Raw genomic sequence first — 21,860 nt, forward strand, 5'->3', positions numbered from 1 at the left:
ACACCAATCTCTTCGCTCGCTGCCCCTTGTCTTCACCTTTGCTCGCTCGAGAAAACCTTCAATCCTTCTCTTCAATCGCCTTCAATCACTTGGGGAAGATAGAAAAGATGTGGAAAGATGTGTAGAATAAAAGCTAAGTTGAAAGATAATCTTCCCCTGGTGTCTCCCTGCCAATATATAGCTATTTTTGTGCCTTGGGAAACAATCTACCGAAATCTGGAAGGAAATATGAAGAGATATGGTGAAATCAGGCCAAACTGGCATTCGTGCGGCCTCTTGTGCGGCCTTCACAAATTCTCTGCGGCCTGCACAGAATGGAGAATTGGCTGGGGATCATGCAGGATTTTGTGTGGCCCACACAAAATTCCTTAAGGCCGCACAAAGGCCCGCACAAATCTCTGTTTTGAAAGGAGAAAACTTGATAAATTCCGAATTTTATTTTCGGCTTGAATTTATTTTGTGTGGCCCGCACAGAATTCCTACAGGCCACACAAACACCCACAGAATTGCTCCTTTTGCTCGATTTCTGCAATTTAAACAAGGCAAAGGCAGTAACTTGGTTCTTTGGTGTATTCTATATTAAATTAAGCTAAAATACAAGGGATTTGGTGCAGTTTTAGAGGTAAAACCCTAACCGAAAGTATATATAATTGAGGCTTATCAACAAACTTAATCCCTTGTTGCTGAAAAAACGAGTTAACGAAGTGGGGACGTGAATTCACGGCATGACATGCTTAGGTGTGTTGTGCTTCATTCCAGTACTTTTGAGCATAGTGACAATATACCCGAATTATACCCATTTAATTCTTTTTTGGGGTGATGTCGAACCGAACGCTGAATTATTCGGTTGACCAAACTTTGACCGAATTAAACCCGAATAATTCTTGCATTTAACGAACTTTTTCCGAATTTTACGAATTATTCATGAATTTTTCTCAAATTTTTCCAAGAAAAATTATTATTTTATGTTTTTTTTTCTCTTACAGGATTGAGATTTCTGATCCGAATAATTTCAAATCATTCTCGAATTATATCTAAATTATTCCCGAATCACAAATTTTTTATCTTACCGAACCGAACCCGAATAATTTATTTATCACTATGCTTTTGAGCACGGTATGTCTCGAAGTTTCACAAACTCAAGGACAATGCCACATAAAAAAAAAAAAAAAAATTGATTCCCATTTCCCAAGTTCGACGAAACAACGTGACAAGTGGTGATTAATAAAATACACGCGCTGCATGTTTTGACTGTAAAGTGGGCCCTCAAAAAGTCATAAACTTATCTTAATTACATACCTAATACTTCCAAAAAAAACCTATCTCTAATACTCCCAAAAGAAACTTAGCTATATGCAATGTATCCGTCTCTTTCAGTAAAGTTCCTTATAAAAATATAAATTTATTAATCATTAAAACGTTTACTTAACGTGGTCAAACTGGCGCAGTCTTGGACCGGATAATGTTAAGAAAAGTTGCTAATATTAAATAAAGAGTTAGGCTGGGGTGCTATGGATAGCATAGTGGCATCTATGCTACGGCTCAATATTTGAGTTTTCAAAATCCAAACGGTCGATCCGAACCGTTCATCTTATTCTCCATATTAATATCTGCTTGGACACCAAAATTTTATAATTTTCTGAATTTTTTTACTATTTATTAAGCCACTTTGAAAATCGCTAATCCAACGGTTTTACTGTTTTGTGCAGCCACCGTTGGATCAACAATTTTGTAAAATACTTAATAAATAGTAAAAAAATTCAGAAAAATGTAAAATTTGGTCTCCAAGCAGATATTAATATGGAGAATAAGATGAACGTTTCGGATCGACCGTTTGAATTTTGAAAACTCGAATATTGAGCCGTAGCATAGAGGCCACTATGCTATCCATAGCAACCCAGCCCAACTCTTAAATAAAATATCATCAGCAAGTAACAGAAAAACGAGTGCAGCAAATTAAAACTTTTATATTGAGTGAACCAAGCAATTTGGATATCTTGGGCTCCGCTTTTCTCCGGAGAAGTTGGCCCAATGTTTAATTGGAACCGTCTCATCCGTACTGAGATTTTGTATGAATTTAAGTGCTAAAAAAATTTAAACATTTATCTTAAATTAAAAAATTAATAATAAGCTCAAATAAAAGTTAAAAATTAAATTAAAGAAAGAGAAATGAGAAAGATATTTTTTAGTGGAGAAATAAGTAATTTTCAGATTTTGATTAGAAAATTAAATATTTCGAAGTTTCCGATAAATATAACCACAATTATCTCAATTTAAAATGAAAAATAAATAATTTATAATGCTTTAATTTGTATATCAACCTAACAGCGTAACAAACTAACAGAATTTGTTATCTCTAACAGCTTAACAAACTAAGGGCGTGTTCGGATTATACTGTTCACATTGAAAAAAAAAATTCACTCAGACTGAATTTTTTTTTTCCACATGAACAGTAAAATTTAGTTCAAAAATTTTGCAATCCCATTCCTATTCCTATTCCCGTCCGTCTGCTGAACACGCCCTAACATAATTTGTTAACCCAGAGGCTAATCCTAATACAAACTGTTGACTCTTGGTCAAACTGAATTCTATTGCCTATTCCAACCATTCTTCCTTGTTAAAATGTGTGCAATGCTACAGAGGATTTGAAATCATCCAGATTGACCTCAAAATTGATCCAATGAGATGGGTACAATTGGAGAGGATCAACTCGTATATCTGGCCATCTGGGGCGGTATATTATTTTTAAAAGGATGAGACCAAGAAAACATTATAGTGCTATAGAATAGAGGGCATAGGCTATTGCTGCTTGCTGCTTCGACCATCGAATCCGGTCCCCTTTTATGGGACATTATTCGTGAACCTGTTTTACACCGTACAGATTGTATTTTTGGGAATTTAAACTCAAACCCGTTAATTCAATCTTTAAAATAAATCTATTTCGAGCATGTACATTTCTTTAATTTAAAAAAACGAAAAAAAATATAGACAAAATGTACTTTATATTACATCACCAACTTTAATGAATTTATTCAACCAATATCAAACTACATCATTTTTACAATTTTAAGGAATTTTAATTTATGAGACTCGTTTAAATTTAGTATATTTTATTTTTATATTCCAATAAACAATAAGTGCAAACTAATTGCAAATATAAAAAGAAATTTAGTCGGATTGCTAGATATATCAATTTAATAAGTAATTATTGTACATCTTCACAATTGTAATTGTCACGTCATCAACTGATTTATTTTTAAATGAGAAAATATTCTTTATGACTACTTGGTGTTATTAAAATTAGTTTCCTACAAGATTTTGATAAATATATCACATTTAGCATCATGAAAAGACTGTCTATGTATAAAAAAAAATGCGATTTAGAATATTTATTTTCAGAGGAAATATAAATGTTAAATTTTAGTATATTATTCTAACTCTTGAAAAATATTATCAATTACTAATATGGAGTCATATGTAATTAGTATTACAATAATGATAGTACATAATCCCATTAGTTATTGGTAATAATCTAGTTTATTATGTTAATAAGTAAAAACTAATTGTATAAACGCATGTTTATGACTATACTCTCTTTATGGAGTAACACATATTAGGTTGTTTCAAATAGTATTTAAAAGAGAAAGAAAATCAAATAGTACTTAAAAAGAAATAAATGCGAAAATTTACAAATTCTATGAAAAAATACGTGTCACCGACTAATTTATTAATATGCTGATTAAATTGTTTCAAATAGTACCTAAAAACAAATAAATGCAAAAATTAACGAATCCTATGGAAAAAAAATACATGTATCTCCTGACTAATTTATAAATCTGTTAATTAGATAAAATAGGGATACAGTCCTTGTAAACATGGCGACTACTTGGACCCGATACAAATCTAACCCGTTAATTTTTATTCTCCTTTTTTGAGTTTTATGTATCTTATCAATGAACCGTGAGCACCCAAAAGTTGTATTCCATTGCCACCCATTCTCTCTCCTCCTTTCTGCTTGCCTCCGGGATTCTCTCTCTAAACCTAGTTTCTCTGTACCTCCTCTCTCTGTGGTCTCCTCTCCCCTCCATCTCTCTCTCCTTCGTTTTGGGTATTGCTGGAATAGTCTGATCCTAGGTATTTTTCTGATCGCTATTTTCTTATCCAGTGACCGTGATCAGTATTATTTCCTTTTATCCTCGTGAGCCCTCTTTTACTTGGGTCGATTCCATGCGAGGTGCGATCCTCCAGCTGGTGCAATACGTGAAAATCTCAATTTAATCCCATTAGTTTTACCATACGAATTGTACTAATTGGTTCAATTTTTATTGTGCAGCGATTGACAGCGATTTTAGTATTATGAAATCGAGAAGCTCTTGATAAGGGATAATTACTTATTTTAGCCGAAATAAAGAGACGATGTCAGGTGGAGAAGTTCGTAAAGTTTCTCGACAAGATATACAGCTGGTGAGAAAGAAAGAAAAAAAAAGAAAACACTCATATTAGTGATAATTGTTTCTTAGATATATAGTGCTCAATCTTCTTTTCTGTTATTAAAATTTAATCAAGGCATTTATTTTCTTTAATTTTGTTTTGTTGTGCTAATATTTAATTTCTCTGCAATATTTTACATGTATAACAAATATGCTCCGTATCAAATTAATGATGCAGTTTGACCAGCATGCCCAATTGTATCAGTCTGATACTAACCCAAAAGGATATGCAATTTAAGATTTTGCAATTAGTAAAATATGGTAGTCACTATTATGGCGTTACCTCTCATTTTATTGCAATCACTGAAATACTATAGATATTAATGTGGCCTTACCTTTATTATAAATCTGAAAATTACTTTTACATTTACTTCTTCAGGAGCAATCAGTGCCACTACTTTTACATTTCCTGCATTCCTTTTATATAAAGCTTTCTCTTGTTGGAATTCAACTATGAGTAATAGAGAGAAACAGAAATAAAATGAACGAAATCTTACCATAGATTAAACTTGTAAATTATGGTTTTGATCCAGTGGCATCAGATGTTTCTAGAAGCAGTGACAACGGATCCCTCCTCTTGTTTCTTTTGTCTTGTTCATATCTAATTCTCATTTATTGTATTTATATTTATTTTTATGCAGTCTTTTTTTTTTTAAATTACTTTCAGGTCCAGAACCTTATTGAGAGATGTCTGCAGCTTTATATGAACCAGAAAGAAGTAGTTGATACACTCTTATACCAAGCAAAAATAGAACCTAGTTTTACTGAACTTGGTAGGTTTTATGCATAAGATCAAATTATTGATTATAGAACTTGATTTTTTAATTTATTACATGAAAGATGTCACTCTATGCTGACATATTATATTTGTTCCTTTTCTTTTTTGTTGGCATATATTTTGGTTTTTTAATTAATATCAAGATTAAAAAATTATGTTGTTACTTGTTAGTTATCTAACTTCAACTTTTTTTCTTCATTTGATGGGCTACTTTAATAGTGTGGCAAAAGCTTGAGGAGGAGAATCGTGAGTTTTTTAAAGCGTATTATGTAAGATTGATGCTCAAAAATCAAATCATGGTTTTCAATCGGTTGTTAGAAGATCAGTACCGCCTCATGAGTAAAGAGCACACCTCATCTCTTACATCAGCACCTCCTGTTTCAAATGGATCTAATCCTTCTCCGTGTATGTTTTCAATCTTAATTGAGTCACCATTAAAACAATTTATGTACTCTAGAATATTAGTTTGGAGGTCCTCGAAGGTTAATTGGGCCTAATTTGCACAATTTTTTTTTAAGGAAATGATACCTTCAAATCGTTAGAGCTTACTAATATTTTTCTTTATTTTATTTTTTCTTTTCAGTAAATCAAAACACTTGGGATATGCCATGTGGCACTACTGGTATGATACCTAACGACATGATATGCAATGGCAGTTCAGGTTCCTCTACTGGTATGCTCATAAATGGCACGCCTTCTCAACTTATCCATACTGATAAACAAATCCAGTGTCTAAACCCTAACCCTGGTTCCATGAACCCACCCCAAACCTTAACTGGATCCACATGCCGGTTCAATGGCGGTGGTGTAAATGGTGCTGCACCAGTTGTTAAAACCGAGTCAAGTTTTGGTTCTGATGTGGGTTTCGGGTTTGGTGACCCGGGTTTCTTGGAACCGTGCCCGTCAATGGGAGACGGTTCTGGAGGTTCCTTTAGCAGTTCAGAGTTGACTGGTCAACCACTGGCTGATCCTATATTGGATATTGACTCTTCATTCGGTTTCTTGAGCCAAATACCGCGCAATTTTAGCTTTTCTGATCTTACAGAGGATTTCAGTCATAGTACTGGTACGTTCTGGTACCTTCTTTTTTCTGGCATTCTTTCTCTCCATCTTTTGATTAAAATTAGTGAGGCTATTGTACTTTGCAATGCGCACATAGGTCTGTACTCTGTACTATGGATTCATATCTTCGTTTATAAGGTTCAAATAGTCGATCTGAACCGTTCAACATGATCTTCATATGAAAATGTACTTGGAGACCAAATTTTAAATATTTTAGAATTTTCTTACTATTTTTTTAGATAGGTAGGAAATCACCTGATCTAAAGATTTTGGACCATCTGAAAGTAGTGTTTTTCTACCTGTCTAAAAAAATTCTAAAAAATGTAAACCCAGGTTGAAAACCTAAATTAATAGAAGTCGCTGAATAATAATCCCATAAAAAAGGAAGTATTATAAGGGTTTAATGCAAAGGATACCTAGCATTATATGCTTTTTGCAAATAACACCCAGTCCAGTGTTTCTAATATTATACAAACAGCAGTATCTTGATAAGTGATTCTCCTTGAAACGACTACTACTGACTATATTGAGGTTTCCATGGAGCACCCAGGGTTAGGATCAGGCAAGAGAGATTGGGTTAGACCTCAAATGGATAAATTGACTGAATTAATATGGAAAAAGTTCGGGTAATTTAGTCTTTTCTTTGGGTGCATTTAACAAGAAAGGCCTAAAATTTTGACCATTAGGTGTGTGCTTATTCTGTAAATATTATTTCGTCAATCAACTTTCCAAAAGAGGATAAGTTATGTTTTTATTTTATGACGAAATTTGATCTAAGGTGGAATATCTAACCTCGTTTTTTCTTTTTCTCACTCTTAATTAATATCTCTAAGAAATATTGGAAAATTATGGAAGATCTCCTTTCCTCCCCACTGAAGCAAACAACTTTTCAGATTCTAATGGAGGTGATTGCCCTTTTGAGATGATATTACTTTATCTGCAAATGGGATTTATTAGGTCATTACTAATATGTGTATTTTTTTTTCCTTTACCAGATGGAAATAGAAGGCTAGACACTATATCTGAAGGTGTTACCTATGAAGATTTTGCAAGTGATTGATTGCACTATGCTTACCCGTTCCTAAGGTATTGCTTGACACTAAATTAGTTATGCATTTTTCATACAGGTTTTTGCAAAATACACCAACAGTTGGACCATATTTGCAAATGGCATTCTGTATTTAACCATATGTGCCAATGACATCCCAAATTTCTCTTAGTTTCACTTAAGGTCTGGCATGTTTGAGGTAACTGCCAGTTTAACCTAAAAAACTGTTGGAGAAGTATGTTTTGTTTTATGTTAACAAATTTGCCCATACCCCTGGTTAAGCAACCTTTTGATAAGCATCCTGCTAACTAAAATGAACCAATGGTTATTTGTACGATAAAAATAACTGTAGTTAAGTCGTTTTGTTTGGCGTACAGAACTTCAGCAAAAGTTTGTAAATATGAGAAATGTCAGGTGTTGTTGGCAATTATGGCATATGTTTTCTTTTAATTTGCACATGAAACTATGTAAACAATACTTGCTTACTGTTTGATCAAATGTTTGTTGGTTTTGTGATAATTAATTTTGTTAATTATTAAATTATACATTCTACGTACAATTGAGAAAATTTCAATCATGGAATGGTGTTTCTTTGACTTCTTTAGATATTCACTTACGTCATTTTTTTCTTCTTGTCTATATACATAGGTTGATTGAACGAGCAACAAGGTTGTTGTACATATAACAATTTAACAATGTTAGTCATGATTAGAACTTGAAATCATGTGATGCTAATTTTATTGTTTGCGAGTTTAGTAAAGTGTGCTTGTTGTGTATTATGTCCATGCAATAAATGTCGGATCCTCCCTTAGCTTATGAAGTGATAGTTCCTTTGACATGCTTGTATTCAGTTGCGTATGTTTGCTTGTTTGTCTTGTTGTTTCTATTTGTGATTTTATTTGCCTAATATTTTTGCAATTTTTAGTGCAACGTCTTAAATCTGATTTTATTTTTACCAGCTAGGCAATGCAAAGTTTCTTTATATATAAGTGCATTAAATCGGAATATTTTATTTCCATCAATGGAATAAAACTATTAAAAGGTTTAAACATTAGGACTAGGATGTCAGCCTTAAGAGAAGTATTCAATTTGAAGCATATTTGTAAAGAGACCGAATCGTTTGTCCCTCGGGGTGTAGGAAATTCCTGCCCTCAGAGTCACTGTGGGATGGGACCGGATGGGATCGGTTACTGTTTAAGGGTTTAACTATTGTTACTGTTTTTAAATGGGGCCCCATCCGCAGAGACTCTGGGGGCAGGAATTTCCTGCCCTCGGAAGGCAGACGATTCGGTCACATTTGTAAATTGTAATGCGTGAGGTAGTATTAGTTGGAAATGGGTTCTTTTGAGAGTCGTGCTTTAAGAATTTGACTTATTAAAGATTTTGGAAATGGTTTAATTTGAGATTTGTGCTTTAAATTTTTAAACGGTTTAGATTTTGGAAATGGATTTTATTAGGTCATAACTCTTAATATATTATTCCTCTGCGTTGTTTTTTAAAGGGCACTATTCAAGAAAAGAAAATTTAATGGAAGCCGAAATATAAAAAACTTGCTATGTCTAACTTCACTTACCTTTTTTATATACATTTAACACTAAGTATTCTACTGTATTAAAATAGGAAAATTAGTGTTTAGAACTTATTTTGGGGCATGTGGTTCTTTTAATAACAAAATGATCAATTAGTTTTAGAGAGTTAGTGGGGTCAGGCGAAGAAGCAGCTCTCCACTTGCTCGGGTGTTTCCTCTCATGGCTCATTTGGTGGTTCCCATTTCCTTTAGCTTCCCATTCCGGATCTAACTTCCAATCCTTGGGTACCTTTTATGAATAAACCAATTTTAAGATAAACTATCTCTTGACAAAGTATATGTGAGAAGTCTTCTTCCCCAAATCATACAAATTAGGATGAATTTGAGATCTGACATTGCAGTGTGGTTCAGGTTATATCACGTACAGGTACCTAATTTGAACCAGACTCAAACCTGCCCTGACCCGTCTATTGTTTTCCACATCGGAACTTGCTTTGAGAGAGAAAAAAAATCAAATTAAAGGGAAGAGTTCCATAAAATCAGTTACAATCTTATTTACCTTGTCAATAGCAAGTGTGAACACTTCGAGGTCGCCATCTTTGGTAATATGAAACCGAGTGAAGGCCTTGTAATTGGCAATACGCAAAGAGGAGAAGGCCTCGTCAAAATGAATGTGAAACCAATTGATACAAATGTATAGATAGCTCCCGAAAATGAGAGATACAACTGGGGTAGAGAAAACCCAGAAATAAACAAACACCGAGGTGTAGTATATAGCTGAGACACTTCGAGACAGGGATATCATCCCATTCTTACAAATGTTTGTTCTTGTGACAGCCATTACCTGTAAATGGTGTTATCATGTAACAGCTCAGATTACTGAAACTTCTGAGTATAACACAAAGAAAGAAACAATAAACATCTCACATGTTTGTCCAAAAAATAGAAAGTATAAGATATGCCCATCCGATGTTTTATTTTAAAATTGAAAAATCAAATCTTCAAGAAAGGGATTGATTGTTTTTTTTTTTCTTTAAAAAAAAAAACACCAATGCTGCAGTCCTAGCAGTTTGAGGCAAATTTGTGGTCTAGATGGGCACTAGAATCCCATTTATTTTTCTAAGAAAAAAACAATCATTCCCTTTCCTGAATAATTAAATTTTTAATTTCAAAAATAAAAATCTGCCCAGCCTCTATTAAATTTATAGCAGCATCAATAATAACAGTAATAATACTAATTACTAATACAAACTATATTATGTCTAAACTATAAATCGTAGGGGTCAAAGTCCTAAGCCCTACATCCTTGACCCCGAATCACTAGTCCTATGACCTAAGGCCTATGATACCCCTAATAATAAAAATAAAAATTTATCAATTTTGTTGCTAGTAAATCTGATACTTCCAATTTTGTAAGAATTTGCATCAAATTTTTCATTTTTATAAAGTTATAGATGATGATTTGACTGTCACAGGAGAGTCCATGAAACTAATAACTTTTGAAAAGGCGGGAATTCGTTGATAACAGCTTAACATTAACAATTTGTTTGAAGACTGTTGACTATAAAAGATTTCAAAAGCATTACCATCTAGTACTTCTGTTCATCTGCAGTTTTTTATGAGTAAGGTTAAAATGCCCCATTGTTTTCATCCCCAATGTCTCACATCCTTATCTCCGTTTTCAAAGTCCTAATAGTCAAATCTGAACTGCTCAAGAAATCTCATATTAAAATGTACTTGGAGGCCAAATTTAATGTATTTTGGAACTTTTTTTACTATTATTTAAGATAGGTACAAAATCACTGTTTTTAAGAAGATTTTGGACTATTAAAAAAAACAGTGATTTTGTACCTATCTAAAAAATTAGTAAAATTTTTCTAAACAATATAAATTTTGGTCTCCGAACACATTTTAATATGGATACCATGTTGTTCGGTTCGGATCGACTGTTTGGACTTTGAAAAAAGATAAGGATGTGAGGCATGATTGGGACACAAAAATGTGCTTGACTGAAGTACAAAATTGCTTGTTAGTTTCAAAAGGTCCGGGATTGTAAAACATCAGGAAACAGGGGGGGGTTGCTTGATATTTAAAACTACTACTACCATGGCTAAAATAATGAAATTTTAAATTCTCGAAAATGTATTGAAAAATAATTCCAACCTCAGGTACATCAAAAGCTGACATAAGGTACTTTATACATGCCGGGTAGAGACCAAAGGTCCATTGTTCCAAGCGGGCCCGCAAACCAGTAGGGTCAGGAAAATGCTCACTTTCCACTGACCTGTACCAATCATATAGTGTGTGGTAGCCTGAAAGAAAAGATTTGATTTTGTTAACAAGTTATCCCTAAAAAGTAAAACTTGTAAACAAGTCATTTTGGTACCGTTAGATATATATTTTAAAACCTTTTCAAATAACATTCAATGGTTCTTTTGTTTGTGACAAACGCTGGTGATCAGTTGAATTATTTTGCAAATTAAGCACTGAAATTAGATCAGTGCATTGGAAATATACCAGTGCCCTAGTGGTGATATGCTCAACCTTCAGTCCTAAAATTCTTGTACCTGAAGTTGCCAATAAATGATTACGGATGCAAATCTCGATGCCAAACTCAAGCAGAAGCATCAGAATCAGAGCAGCTGTCAGATGAGCAAATGCATGAAGAGCACCGATAGCAACACGCCGTTTCCGCGACAGCTTTGTTGGAACAAAAGAAATTGCAACCACGAACAATGCCAGGCTCCCCGCTGACGAGATATATGAGTGCTCCAACATGTAAATTAATGCACTGGAGATGGTTGTAATGAAGCCCTTTGTGCGGCCTGACCATGAATCCTCATGTAGTACATGAAAAAGGTTACACTGAGAGGAAATAAAAGGTCAGATTTTTTTTTCTGCAAAAGTGCAAAATCATATTCTCACTTCGTAACATTGATTTTTTTTATTATTGCTTTGTGAAAACAAAAAAACCACGAAAAAAGAGACCATATTATATGCTTGAATGTTTTTAACCAAAATTTTCTTTTGATTTTAGTTTTGTTATTTGTTTTTATAGGCTTGCTATGGATGGTTAGTATATGTGAAGTGGGATACATTGGTGCCTAGATGAACAATCAATGCTAACTTGGGGACGACAAAATTGCACTAAATGTACATGCAGTCCTCACTGATGGATAGTTTTGTGTTTATTTCACAAATTGAGAGAATAAAATATTCAAGGAGCAATACTAACCACATCACCACCATAAAAATAAGAATAATACAAAAAAATTAACAGAAAAAGAAAATTACCTGAGGAAACAAGGAAAAAACCAAAATGAAGTAGATAACACCACCAATAATATCAAACTGCCAATTCTTCTTACGGAATTTTAGTATATTTCCAAGTGCAATCTGAGAAAAATTAACAAAATAAATAAATAGATGAAATATAAAAAATTTCAGTTCCTATTAGGAAGGTCTTATAAGCAAAACAGGCAATTCAATAGTGGATTTTCCAAAAACCTAGAAATACTGGGAGGTATTATTGAAAAATTGTATGTGCAAAGGACCTTAGTTGCATACCCTTCTGGAATCACCATACAATGGGTATGTTGCCTTGCAATCATACTGGGTCCCACAAAAGCTTTTGAAGTCCCTAAACACGTGAGTAGGATGTAAAAAGGCCCCACCACACCCATTCACAAGTAAATGCTCAACGGTAGTGGGTCCGACATCTACGGCACTGTGGTGCATGTAATGGTGCAAATCTCCGGCCATGCGAAGTTTGCATCTACCCTTCAAGTAATCACATATTAAATGAGACACGTTTGTACCGGTCTTTTCCTTCCAGTACCAATCAAGGAGCCAGTTTGGCTCATGAGTCATCACAACAACTGAATCTGTTGCTCCAATCTATAATAGGATCATTGAAATATTAAAACTAAATATTAAGATAGAATAAAGCATCAACATAATGTTTTAAACTTTGGGTTTTAGCCAAGAATTAAAGTACCAGTGCTTGGGTATCTAACTAGCAAGACTTAACTAACAAATGTACCATTTTTAACTTACAGTGCAACGCAAGGAAATAATATTTTCAGATGGGGTATGATTTCAATTTACTGGCAATAGCCAACTTTGCAGAATAGTACCAAGAGCAAAAAAATTGGGTTTCCATAACAAAAAAAAATACCTTGTTTTGGCACAATTCTGCAAAGAACCTGAATTGATACACATCAATGTCTCCATGGAGTGCCAGATCAAGGCCAAATACCCACCACCCTTTTGGCAGTTGCAATGCAAAATAACTCCTTTTCTGCGGCATGAACCAGCCACCTAACCAGTTTTTGTGGCAGATGTACCTCATAAACGTATGCAGGCCATCAAACCAATCTGCACAAGAAGAAATACTAACCATGAAATATATATTAAAACCTACACGAATGGAAGCCAAAAACCACCCAAAACTCTAATGTTAAAGCATGTCAGGTGTGCAGGGGAAGCCAGGGGTTGCTTAGCCACCCCCGTGATTTTAAAAAAATTACTTAAAATAAAATTTTCAAGTTTTTATATAGTTCAGCCCCCTCATAAAATATCAAATGTTTGTTGTAGTCTAGTGGTTAGAATTTCACTTTTTGTGGTTGTGAAGATTTTGGTTCAAATCCCAGTTACTACTTCCTATTTCATGATTGAACCTCCCACCGACCTAGTACACCCACAACAAGAATGCATAGCTGTGAGTCAAAGTTAACACAGTGAAAGTGCATGAGTGTGAATCACATTTGACACAAAAAAACCGGAAATTGCAAATTAGATTAGTAACTTAATTTAAGGAATAGGATGGTTTCTAAAAGTGAGCAACCAACATAGGCTTTACAATTTACTGGATGGATGTATGGAACATGTAACTTTGTTACGTTTCTCTTCTTTAATGTATAAAATTGTAATTGAAAGAGAATCAAGATAAGTCATTTAGATCAGCACAGCTTTTTAATAACTCTTCTCCCTTTCCAACTAGTTTGTTCACTGTTGTCCTAGGGATTGTGATCCAGAGCCCTAAAATATTTAAACTACTTCGCACCAAATCAAATAGAATCTTAACCCCCCCCCCCCCCCCCCACCAATCTAAATTTTCTAGTTCCGCCCCTAAGGTAAGCTGTGTCTGAAATTGTAGCACAAACCGTGATTTCCAGGAATTATGAAGCACTGGGGTCCACGATAATCTCTCAAATCTGACACACCTAATGGCATCTCTGGCTTGTTAATGGCAATGTGCTCTGACTTGTACCAATGGGGAGGCTGAAGGGCACTTTCAAAAGGAGCAAAAAAACGCCTCTCATAGGTAAATGCCGATGGGTTTGGATACCTATATAATAAATTTTGTTAGATTCACTATTTTTCTAGAATATTAGCACAGAGATTCATTTCATATGAGGACGTTGCATGTTGACTCAATATCTAACAGTGTTTGTTAATAACATCCAACAGCATGACAGAGAGCACAGAATATACTGTTGGGTCACTTGCAAATAATGCATGGGCATTGAAAAGTACACACTGTTCTCACTAACTTCTTCTCAAGTTTTGCTAACTATCAATGCCAAACCATTAAAACAAAGATTTAATTATGAAATGATTATAACAATCTGTTGGGTAATTAGTATTAAAGTTGAAAACAAAATAACAAGCTCCAGATTTGTTTCCTAACACCCCAAGTATATCACAGAAACTTGACAAAAACAAATAACTCAGAGAGAGAGAGAGAGAGAGAGAGAGAGAAGGTGTTGATTTCTTACGCAAGGTCACCTCCGATGAGAAGAAAATCACCACGAGGAAGGACCAATTTGGACCCACCAGTTCTAGCCTTGAGAGATGGTTGAGCAAGTAAGCGGGCCACAGTGTAAGATGAATTTCCGCCATCTCCTGTATCAGCCATAAAATCGAACCAAATGTCATCCTTTCCACTGAAATGGTCGTACAATAGATCTTCACTATTGGCTTCATCCGGAACCTCTCTCATCGCCGCCTTCGAAATATATTGCACAATTCATTAGTATTGATACGAAAGAAAATTTGTCTATGTTTTGTAGCCTGATTAGCAATTTTATTACTCTTATTAGTTTGATGCATTGAAAATTCCATACCATGTAGAATAGAGTCAAATGGTGGAGCTATATGCAAGATTTTATTATAGGTGTCTTTGGATGGTCCAGAATTTTATGAAAAACAGTGATTTTGTACCTATCTAAAAAAACAGTACACAAATTCAAAAAAATATAAAATTTGATATCCAAGCACAATTTAATATGGAGATCATGTTGAGTGGTTCGGATTGACTATTTGGATTTTCAAAACAGAGACAAGGATGTGAGGCACAATTGAGGCATGAAAGACATGAGGCATTTGAACCCTACTTATATATATGCCCAGGGACTTCTATATAGTTGCTTTGGAGAAGCTAGACACTGCAATTGTGATAATTACAATTAGGTATGATGGATTGGTGCATTGAAATATTCCTCTTCTCTTTCTTTAGCTTGTTCCTTTTTGCAGGTTGGTTGCATACTCTCTTTAAATATATTTTCATTATTAAAGAGAAGTTGTGCAAAGGATATACAAAAATCAGTTCAGTGAAACATAGAATACAGGCATGTACCTGCATCATGCGCATGTCAAATCGGCCAACAAAAAGTGTGACAGATACCAAGAGATCAAACGCAGTTTTAAATAAATCAGCAGAAGTCCTGAACAAGTATTGCAGATGTAAGATGTGAGACTACATTTATGATAGTAAATACTGAAAATATATTATGCTTTTTTGAAATTACACTCTATATTTAAATGTAATCTCAAAAGTCAGGCAATAATTTCTGTTGTTGAAGCTAATACCAAATACCTTCATTGCTACCTTTTTTTTCTTTTCTTTTTTTTTTTTTTTTTTTTTTTTTTGCAAATAATACATAGCTGCTGAGATCAAGTCAAGCTCAAAAGGCGACATTGCCACTGGTTTTTTTTAATAGCACAACCATATTACTTCATAATCATGTAAGAACTGGAAACCTAATGTTTTAATACACTTGGCATAGCTCTATATCAATTAAAAATTACACAGAAAGATGACTATTAATGTGAGGCAAAACTGTCTACTTTTAAGTGCATATATAATTTAGATGATGACAAAATACTAAGAGAATGCCAATGTTAATCTATAAATTAAGTGAGTTAGATGTTATTTGAAATGCAAAATACTGAATTTATTTTTCAAAATGCACCATAGCTTAACCAAGTGATAACTATACATACCCAGAATACCAAGGGACCATATCCAAGAAATTGGGTTTAGTCAACTTCTTTGATTTCTCATGCTCTGGTATCGACGGAGGGTGTGTTAAAGTCCATCTGTTAAAAATTGAACACACTTGAGCAGTTGTCAATAGAATTAAAAGGAATATAATGATCCAACAGAAGTTTGCTATGATGCCAGCAGTATATAGAAATTAATCATAAGTTGGAACATTTATCGAGAAATTTTGCTTACCTTATTCTCTATGTGATAAAAGAAAATGAAGAAAGGGCCCAACTTGAGTTATTAAGAACATTTATATATTTGTCTACAAATGATCCAAAATAATGCAAAAAAAATACCCATAAATGCGATGTAACACTATATTTCCAAGTACCTTCTTGAAATTTATATTAATATCATCATCTATTTTACTTTACATTGCTTCAGCAACTTTTAACTAACGACTCAATTAATCCTTTACAGTAATGCAAAGAGCCCTCTTTATAAACTTCATAATTTTTGCCAATGCAATGACCCTCTATGAAAATTTTCTCATAAGAAAGGTTGAAGTGTATAAAGAGAAGTTTACCCAGTAGATCTTTCAACAACATAATTAGCAATGTAAAGGCCGATAAAAGTAGCCCACAGAGAATATAATGGGGATATTTCATCGGATGTGCCGCCACATTGCCCATTGCACACCATCTGGATAAAGGAAAAATGCATTCTTAGAACATTGATAACGACCAACATGCAAAATGAAATAGTAGCCTCGTTTTAAGTAAAACAAAATAGATCATGGAAAACTGTGAAAAACAAAAAATGTTATTGACAAGAAAAAGTGTGCTCCCTGGTGACTAGCACAGTACTGGTTCATACAAAAAAAGAAAAAGAGTATGAAAGGCACCTCTCCGTAAATAACCCACTTAGATAAAAGGGGATAGTCACTGGCGGATCCCACAGGAGCGAGCCAAGAGGAGCACATCTGGTCCTTTAATTCATGAATTCTTAAAAAGTTTGAAATCCAGATGCTGTTGCGCTCATGAATTGTCTGTTTCTCTTCTCTGTGTAATGCCCGATTCCCACATCGGCTGTAGAATACACAGCATGCAATGCTAATTACCTGCAAGCAAAATTAAACAGGAAGTATTATTTTTTTTCACAAAAAGTATAATTGCTCGGTTGGTTAAATAAACACTTTTAAGTAATATTGTGTTACAACCTTCATAGTACACATCAGTACAGGATCATAAAGGATTATGATCCTGTATTCAAAAGCAGGTAAAGCCTGTAACTGTAAGGCCATACCAGTATCCACAATTTTTTATTCAAGATTGCGTGAAGAGGACTTACAGTGCAATTTTGTAAAATTGTCACAATTTCAGGCCTCTTTCCTGCCACTCTGGCAACTAGGCCAAGATACCAAAGCCCAAGAAATACAATATGAAAAGCAATAAGAAATAGCACCGATGATATGTATATCGTTATGAACAAGGATAGGTTCATCCTCATGTCAACCCCCATTGATTGAAAGCTCGGGAGGTGGTACAACGATGCTACAAATATCCAACCAACATACCTGAAAATGTGAATGTTAAAAAAAGAAGGTGAAACAAATTTAATGGCAAATTCTTCTTTAAGCTTCATATTGAGGACTACAACACAATTGCCGTAAATGTGAATGTTACAGAGATTTCTGTACTTATTTTAGTTGGGTTTTTACCAAATCAGATGAATTTTTAGTGTTATTGCAAATAAAACCTACAAATTTTCATTTTTGTAATTAGCACCCAACATTCTGATTTTTTTGCAAATAACACTGAAGTTTTAGACCAATATAAGGTAAAAACTGAAAAAGGTGCATCATAAAATATGAACAAATTTGCCCCTTCCCCTGATGAGCTATCCTTATGACTAAGAAAAACTGAAACAAAATCAAGCTAATGTTCCAGACGTCAGTTCCCATGTTTGTATGAACAGGCTACAAGGTGAATTGACTTGGTCAATTTGGTGTTATCTGCAGATTTGATAGTATATTGCAAAATTACCATGTTATGTGTAATATAATAATCAGAATTGTACAAATAAGCCTAAGAAAACCTCGTAAGATCAATTAAAAAAAATACTGATTAAACTGGTAACCTATAGTATCAAGTTTAAAAAAGAATTGAAATTAGCAAGATAAAACTCACCAGCGGTTAAAGTTGGAATAACTTGGCTTGATAGTCTTTCCAAGGAAAGGTGAAGAGAAGAAATAAAAGAAACCAATGAGGCAAACATACATAGACCACCATTTGATATTTTTATCAAGCTTTTGTATCAGTGTATGCATATTATCTGAAGAGATGAAGAGAAAGCACACCATCATAACTGCTATCATGAAGTGCCTTGAGTGCTCATGCGGGTACGGGTACTTGTGGGTCAGTATGGTCCGAACCCGTGATATCTTCAAATTGCCCAATAATGGACTAACAGATGGATTGTTTGAACCCATTTTAAACGATCTTTTTTTTTCTCTTTCCAATTTTCAGCAATCACCACCCCTGACATGGAAATTTGAAAAGTTATTTCAAATGAGGATATCTTACTTTGCAAAACATGGAATTTAATGCATCTTACATAGGTAGCATCCTAATATCATCTAATTTGTTTAGCATATTTTTTCCTTCATTTCTTTAATTTCTCTTTTGTAAAGCCCAAAGTGCTGATTAGTGAAGCAGTAATTGATTGAAGTCATACGTTCTACTAATTAAAAAGTGAAAAGTCAGAAAAACGATACTACTTGAATTAGTTGAAAAGATGAAGATTGTACTGTGCAATTAAAGGAATACATTCAGGGATATTGCTCAAGATTTCTTTTATCCACTTCAAAAATAAATAAATAAATAAATAAATAAATGCAGAACTCAAGCTCAAGCAACTTGATTGAAAAGACTAAGATCACTTTACGCCATACAGACAAGTGGCATCAACTACGCAAATATTCTCTAGTTTTCTCTCTCTCCTCCTATACAATTCAATCGAAAAAAAATGAAAATCAGCAAATGAATAATTAATTACCTTCACGAGAGCCTAATCTGTATCATTTGAAGTGACCAGAGACACTCAAATCGAACCAAAATCCTACGAGAGAGAGAGAGCAGCGAATGCCGAGAATCCTTTTACCGTTTATATCGTAAAATAAATCAGTAAAAGTTTCAATAAAGAAAATGTATGGGAGAGAGAGAGAGAAAGAGAGGTTCCGGGTTCGGCCACCAAATTAAAGGAAAGCGGTCGAAGGGAGACAGAGAGAAGCGTAGTGATGCGTTGGCATCTGAACTCTAAATATTAGGAGGGAAGTACAAAACCGCATATTCCCCGAGTAAACACCATTCGAACAAACCCGATACTTGTATTCAGTCCAGTTTTGTATAATCAAATATGTAGCGGGTTACAATGTCTCTAATAAGTATTCAATAAGTACACCGCTTCATAATTACTATAGAGAATATAATATGAGAAGTCGTCTCCGCTGGCCGATATCCGCATGTCTGGATAATGGTGATGCCTAAATTTGCATCCATCTATTATCCTTTTCATTCGAGGAGTTGCTTAGAGTACCCAGTTTGTCCCACAAAAATAAAAAAATATACATTTAAGGACCTTTTGGAATTAAACAACCAACATATGTCCTTTAGAAAACTTCCCTAGTTTTGTACTTTACAATAAGTTAGATATATTAATGTGTTTTATTATTTTATTGTACAATTAACTTTTGTAATGCATCTATCACTTGATATCTTGAGTAATATAATTCAAATTTAAAAAAATTAAATGTAGATGTGTTTTTATTATTTAGATTTAGATAAAGCACATAAATTCAAATTGAAATAAAATTTGGACCCTCGTTATTATTTAAAATTCCACCGTTTGAACCTAAACTGAAAACTCATAATTCTTTTATATTCATGTAGCGAAAAAAAAAAATAGCTCTCCTCAAACGGTTTTATTTTTGACACATATAAATTCTAAAACTTTTATTATTAGGAAATTAAAAAGTGGAGACATCATGGTGGCAAAAAAAATGAAGATATTTGAACACTCTTGAAAAAAAACTCTCTCATAAAATATTATTGCTAAGTATTAATTAGCACAGTATAAAATAATGCTATGAAGTAGTAATTTGGAAAAGAAATAGAAATTAAGAGTTAAAGATGAAGGAATGCTATCAAAATAGTGCTAATTGTTGTGCTTAGAGATAAAGTAAACACAACAAACAACTTCTTCTTTTTGAAATAGCACAAGAGTGCTCTTCCAAGTTGAATTTTACGTTTAATAATTTTTTTGCACAGAATATCATTATTCGGATTATTGAATTTGTTGTTAATCTAATTATATTTCACTTAATATTTTGCGTTGTTGCCGCTTTAAAATTTTAATTCCATTCTAGTTATGAACCATCGAACAATTTGAGCATTCCATATTATGTGGTAAATACAAAAGAGAAAAGGTTATGTCCGCTAGGTTTTGTCCACCATTTGTCCACAACCTTATCCACTCTCATCTAACTGTCTTTTTACAATATACAAGATTCAATTGATAATTTACAGTATTATTTGAAAATTTTACAGTATACGAGATTCAATTTTACAGTATATATTTTACAGTATGCAAGATTCAATTGAAAATTTTACTGCATACAAGATTTAATTTTTACAGTATACAAGATTCCATTGAAAGTTCTACTGTATACAAGATTTAATTTTACAGTTCTGTTGATTCAATTTTACAGTATACAAGATTCAATTGTAAATTTTACTGTGTAGAAGATTCAATTTTACAGTATATAAGATTCAATTGAAAATTTTACTGTATACAAGATTCAATTTTACAGTATACAAGATTCAATTATATAGTATACAAGATTCAACCCAGTGCGGACGCTAATAATTAACTCTAACTGCCAATAACCGCTAATAACTAACTCTAACTGCCAATAACTTCCTATAACTGTAATTTCCGAAAGTACAGTTTTTGTCCTGTTGTGCAAGTTGCAAACTTTTTTCTAACTATCATGGGATCACTTCAAATAGTTGCTAAATGTTTGTGATTAACTGATATATTTTATGTGATATATTGTATAATTATACAGCACGTAGAAGTAATTTTACAGTATTAGCGCAAGTCAAAGTTGTGGACAAATGGTGGACAAAAAGTTGCGGACAATTAGACGCTTCCAATACAAAAACCTTGAACAAGGTGTGCACTATAAATAAATACCACATAATATGGTAAATACAAAAACCATATTATGTCGTTTTTTTTGTACAAATGAATTTAAATACCACAAAACGATAGAGACGTTGAGAATTAAAAAACAATATAACTAATAAGATGTAGGGGAAAAAAAAGGAATATTATGTTATGGTATCTTTTAATGTCAAAGCTTATTCCTCCGAAGAAGACTTTAGATAAATAAAAATAAAAATAAATTATGTACAACAACAAATAAATAGAAGAATTTTATTTTTAAAAGTTCATTGTACCTACCTGGGATGGGATAGAATCATAGAAGTATCATGGATGCCATAGATGCGAATCAAAACACAGCAGTTACTAATGGGGTAGCAGCATATCATTTTCAAAGTGACCTCATTAAATGCAGTCAAATTTTCAAATGAACTACGAAAAGCACCTTTGCATCA

At 33.5% G+C, this 21,860-nt stretch overlaps 2 protein-coding genes across 6 annotated transcripts; one reads left to right on the forward strand and one right to left on the reverse strand.

The window, feature by feature from the left end:
- Positions 1-3,986: 3,986 nt before the first annotated feature.
- LOC144574714 (histidine-tRNA ligase) lies at positions 3,987-8,293 on the forward strand. Of its 3 annotated transcripts, none has more exons than XM_078324750.1 (8): positions 3,987-4,134; positions 4,334-4,464; positions 5,158-5,263; positions 5,488-5,673; positions 5,852-6,334; positions 7,164-7,235; positions 7,326-7,416; positions 8,027-8,293. In XM_078324750.1, the coding sequence occupies exons 2-7, from the start codon at positions 4,417-4,419 to the stop codon at positions 7,388-7,390; spliced, it is 960 nt and encodes a 319-aa protein (XP_078180876.1). In that variant the 5' UTR covers positions 3,987-4,134; positions 4,334-4,416; the 3' UTR covers positions 7,391-7,416; positions 8,027-8,293. The 3 variants fall into 3 exon arrangements, with proteins under 3 accessions (XP_078180876.1, XP_078180879.1, XP_078180877.1); XM_078324753.1 differs by having other exon boundaries at positions 7,326-7,417; positions 8,024-8,152; XM_078324751.1 differs by having other exon boundaries at positions 4,092-4,234.
- A 628-nt stretch (positions 8,294-8,921) lies between these two features.
- LOC144574514 (uncharacterized) lies at positions 8,922-18,758 on the reverse strand. Of its 3 annotated transcripts, none has more exons than XR_013518242.1 (15): positions 18,369-18,758; positions 17,530-17,755; positions 17,084-17,299; positions 16,766-16,881; positions 16,194-16,289; positions 15,547-15,634; positions 14,687-14,916; positions 14,072-14,256; positions 13,084-13,283; positions 12,474-12,803; positions 12,201-12,302; positions 11,424-11,771; positions 11,070-11,218; positions 9,466-9,750; positions 8,922-9,195 (listed from the first exon to the last, which is right to left on the reverse strand). XR_013518242.1 is itself a non-coding variant. In XM_078324475.1 (15 exons), exons 1-15 carry the CDS (start codon positions 18,668-18,670, stop codon positions 9,004-9,006), a joined length of 3,015 nt encoding a protein of 1,004 aa, XP_078180601.1. In that variant the 5' UTR covers positions 18,671-18,758; the 3' UTR covers positions 8,922-9,003. The 3 variants fall into 3 exon arrangements, 2 of the variants coding, with proteins under 2 accessions (XP_078180601.1, XP_078180602.1); XM_078324475.1 differs by having other exon boundaries at positions 11,474-11,771; XM_078324476.1 differs by having other exon boundaries at positions 11,474-11,771; positions 17,644-17,755; positions 18,369-18,750.
- Positions 18,759-21,860: the final 3,102 nt, after the last annotated feature.

This window comes from Carex rostrata, chromosome 23 (genome assembly GCF_964058835.1).
Source record: "Carex rostrata chromosome 23, lpCarRost1.2, whole genome shotgun sequence".
Lineage (NCBI taxonomy): Eukaryota > Viridiplantae > Streptophyta > Magnoliopsida > Poales > Cyperaceae > Carex > Carex rostrata.

Bases quoted from the DNA above. Each gene is read 5' to 3' on its own strand.
- LOC144574714 (XM_078324750.1), top strand. From the start codon at position 4,417: ATGTCAGGTGGAGAAGTTCGTAAAGTTTCTCGACAAGATATACAGCTG. The intron at 4,465-5,157 runs GTGAGAAAGAAA...AATTACTTTCAG, and splicing joins CTCGACAAGATATACAGCTG to GTCCAGAACCTTATTGAGAG. The intron at 5,264-5,487 runs GTAGGTTTTATG...CTACTTTAATAG, and splicing joins ACCTAGTTTTACTGAACTTG to TGTGGCAAAAGCTTGAGGAG.
- LOC144574514 (XM_078324475.1), bottom strand. From the start codon at position 18,670: ATGGGTTCAAACAATCCATCTGTTAGTCCATTATTGGGCAATTTGAAG. The intron at 16,882-17,083 runs GTGCCTTTCATA...TCCTTTATCCAG, and splicing joins AGTGGGTTATTTACGGAGAG to ATGGTGTGCAATGGGCAATG. The intron at 14,917-15,546 runs GTACATGCCTGT...TATATTTCGAAG, and splicing joins TTGACATGCGCATGATGCAG to GCGGCGATGAGAGAGGTTCC.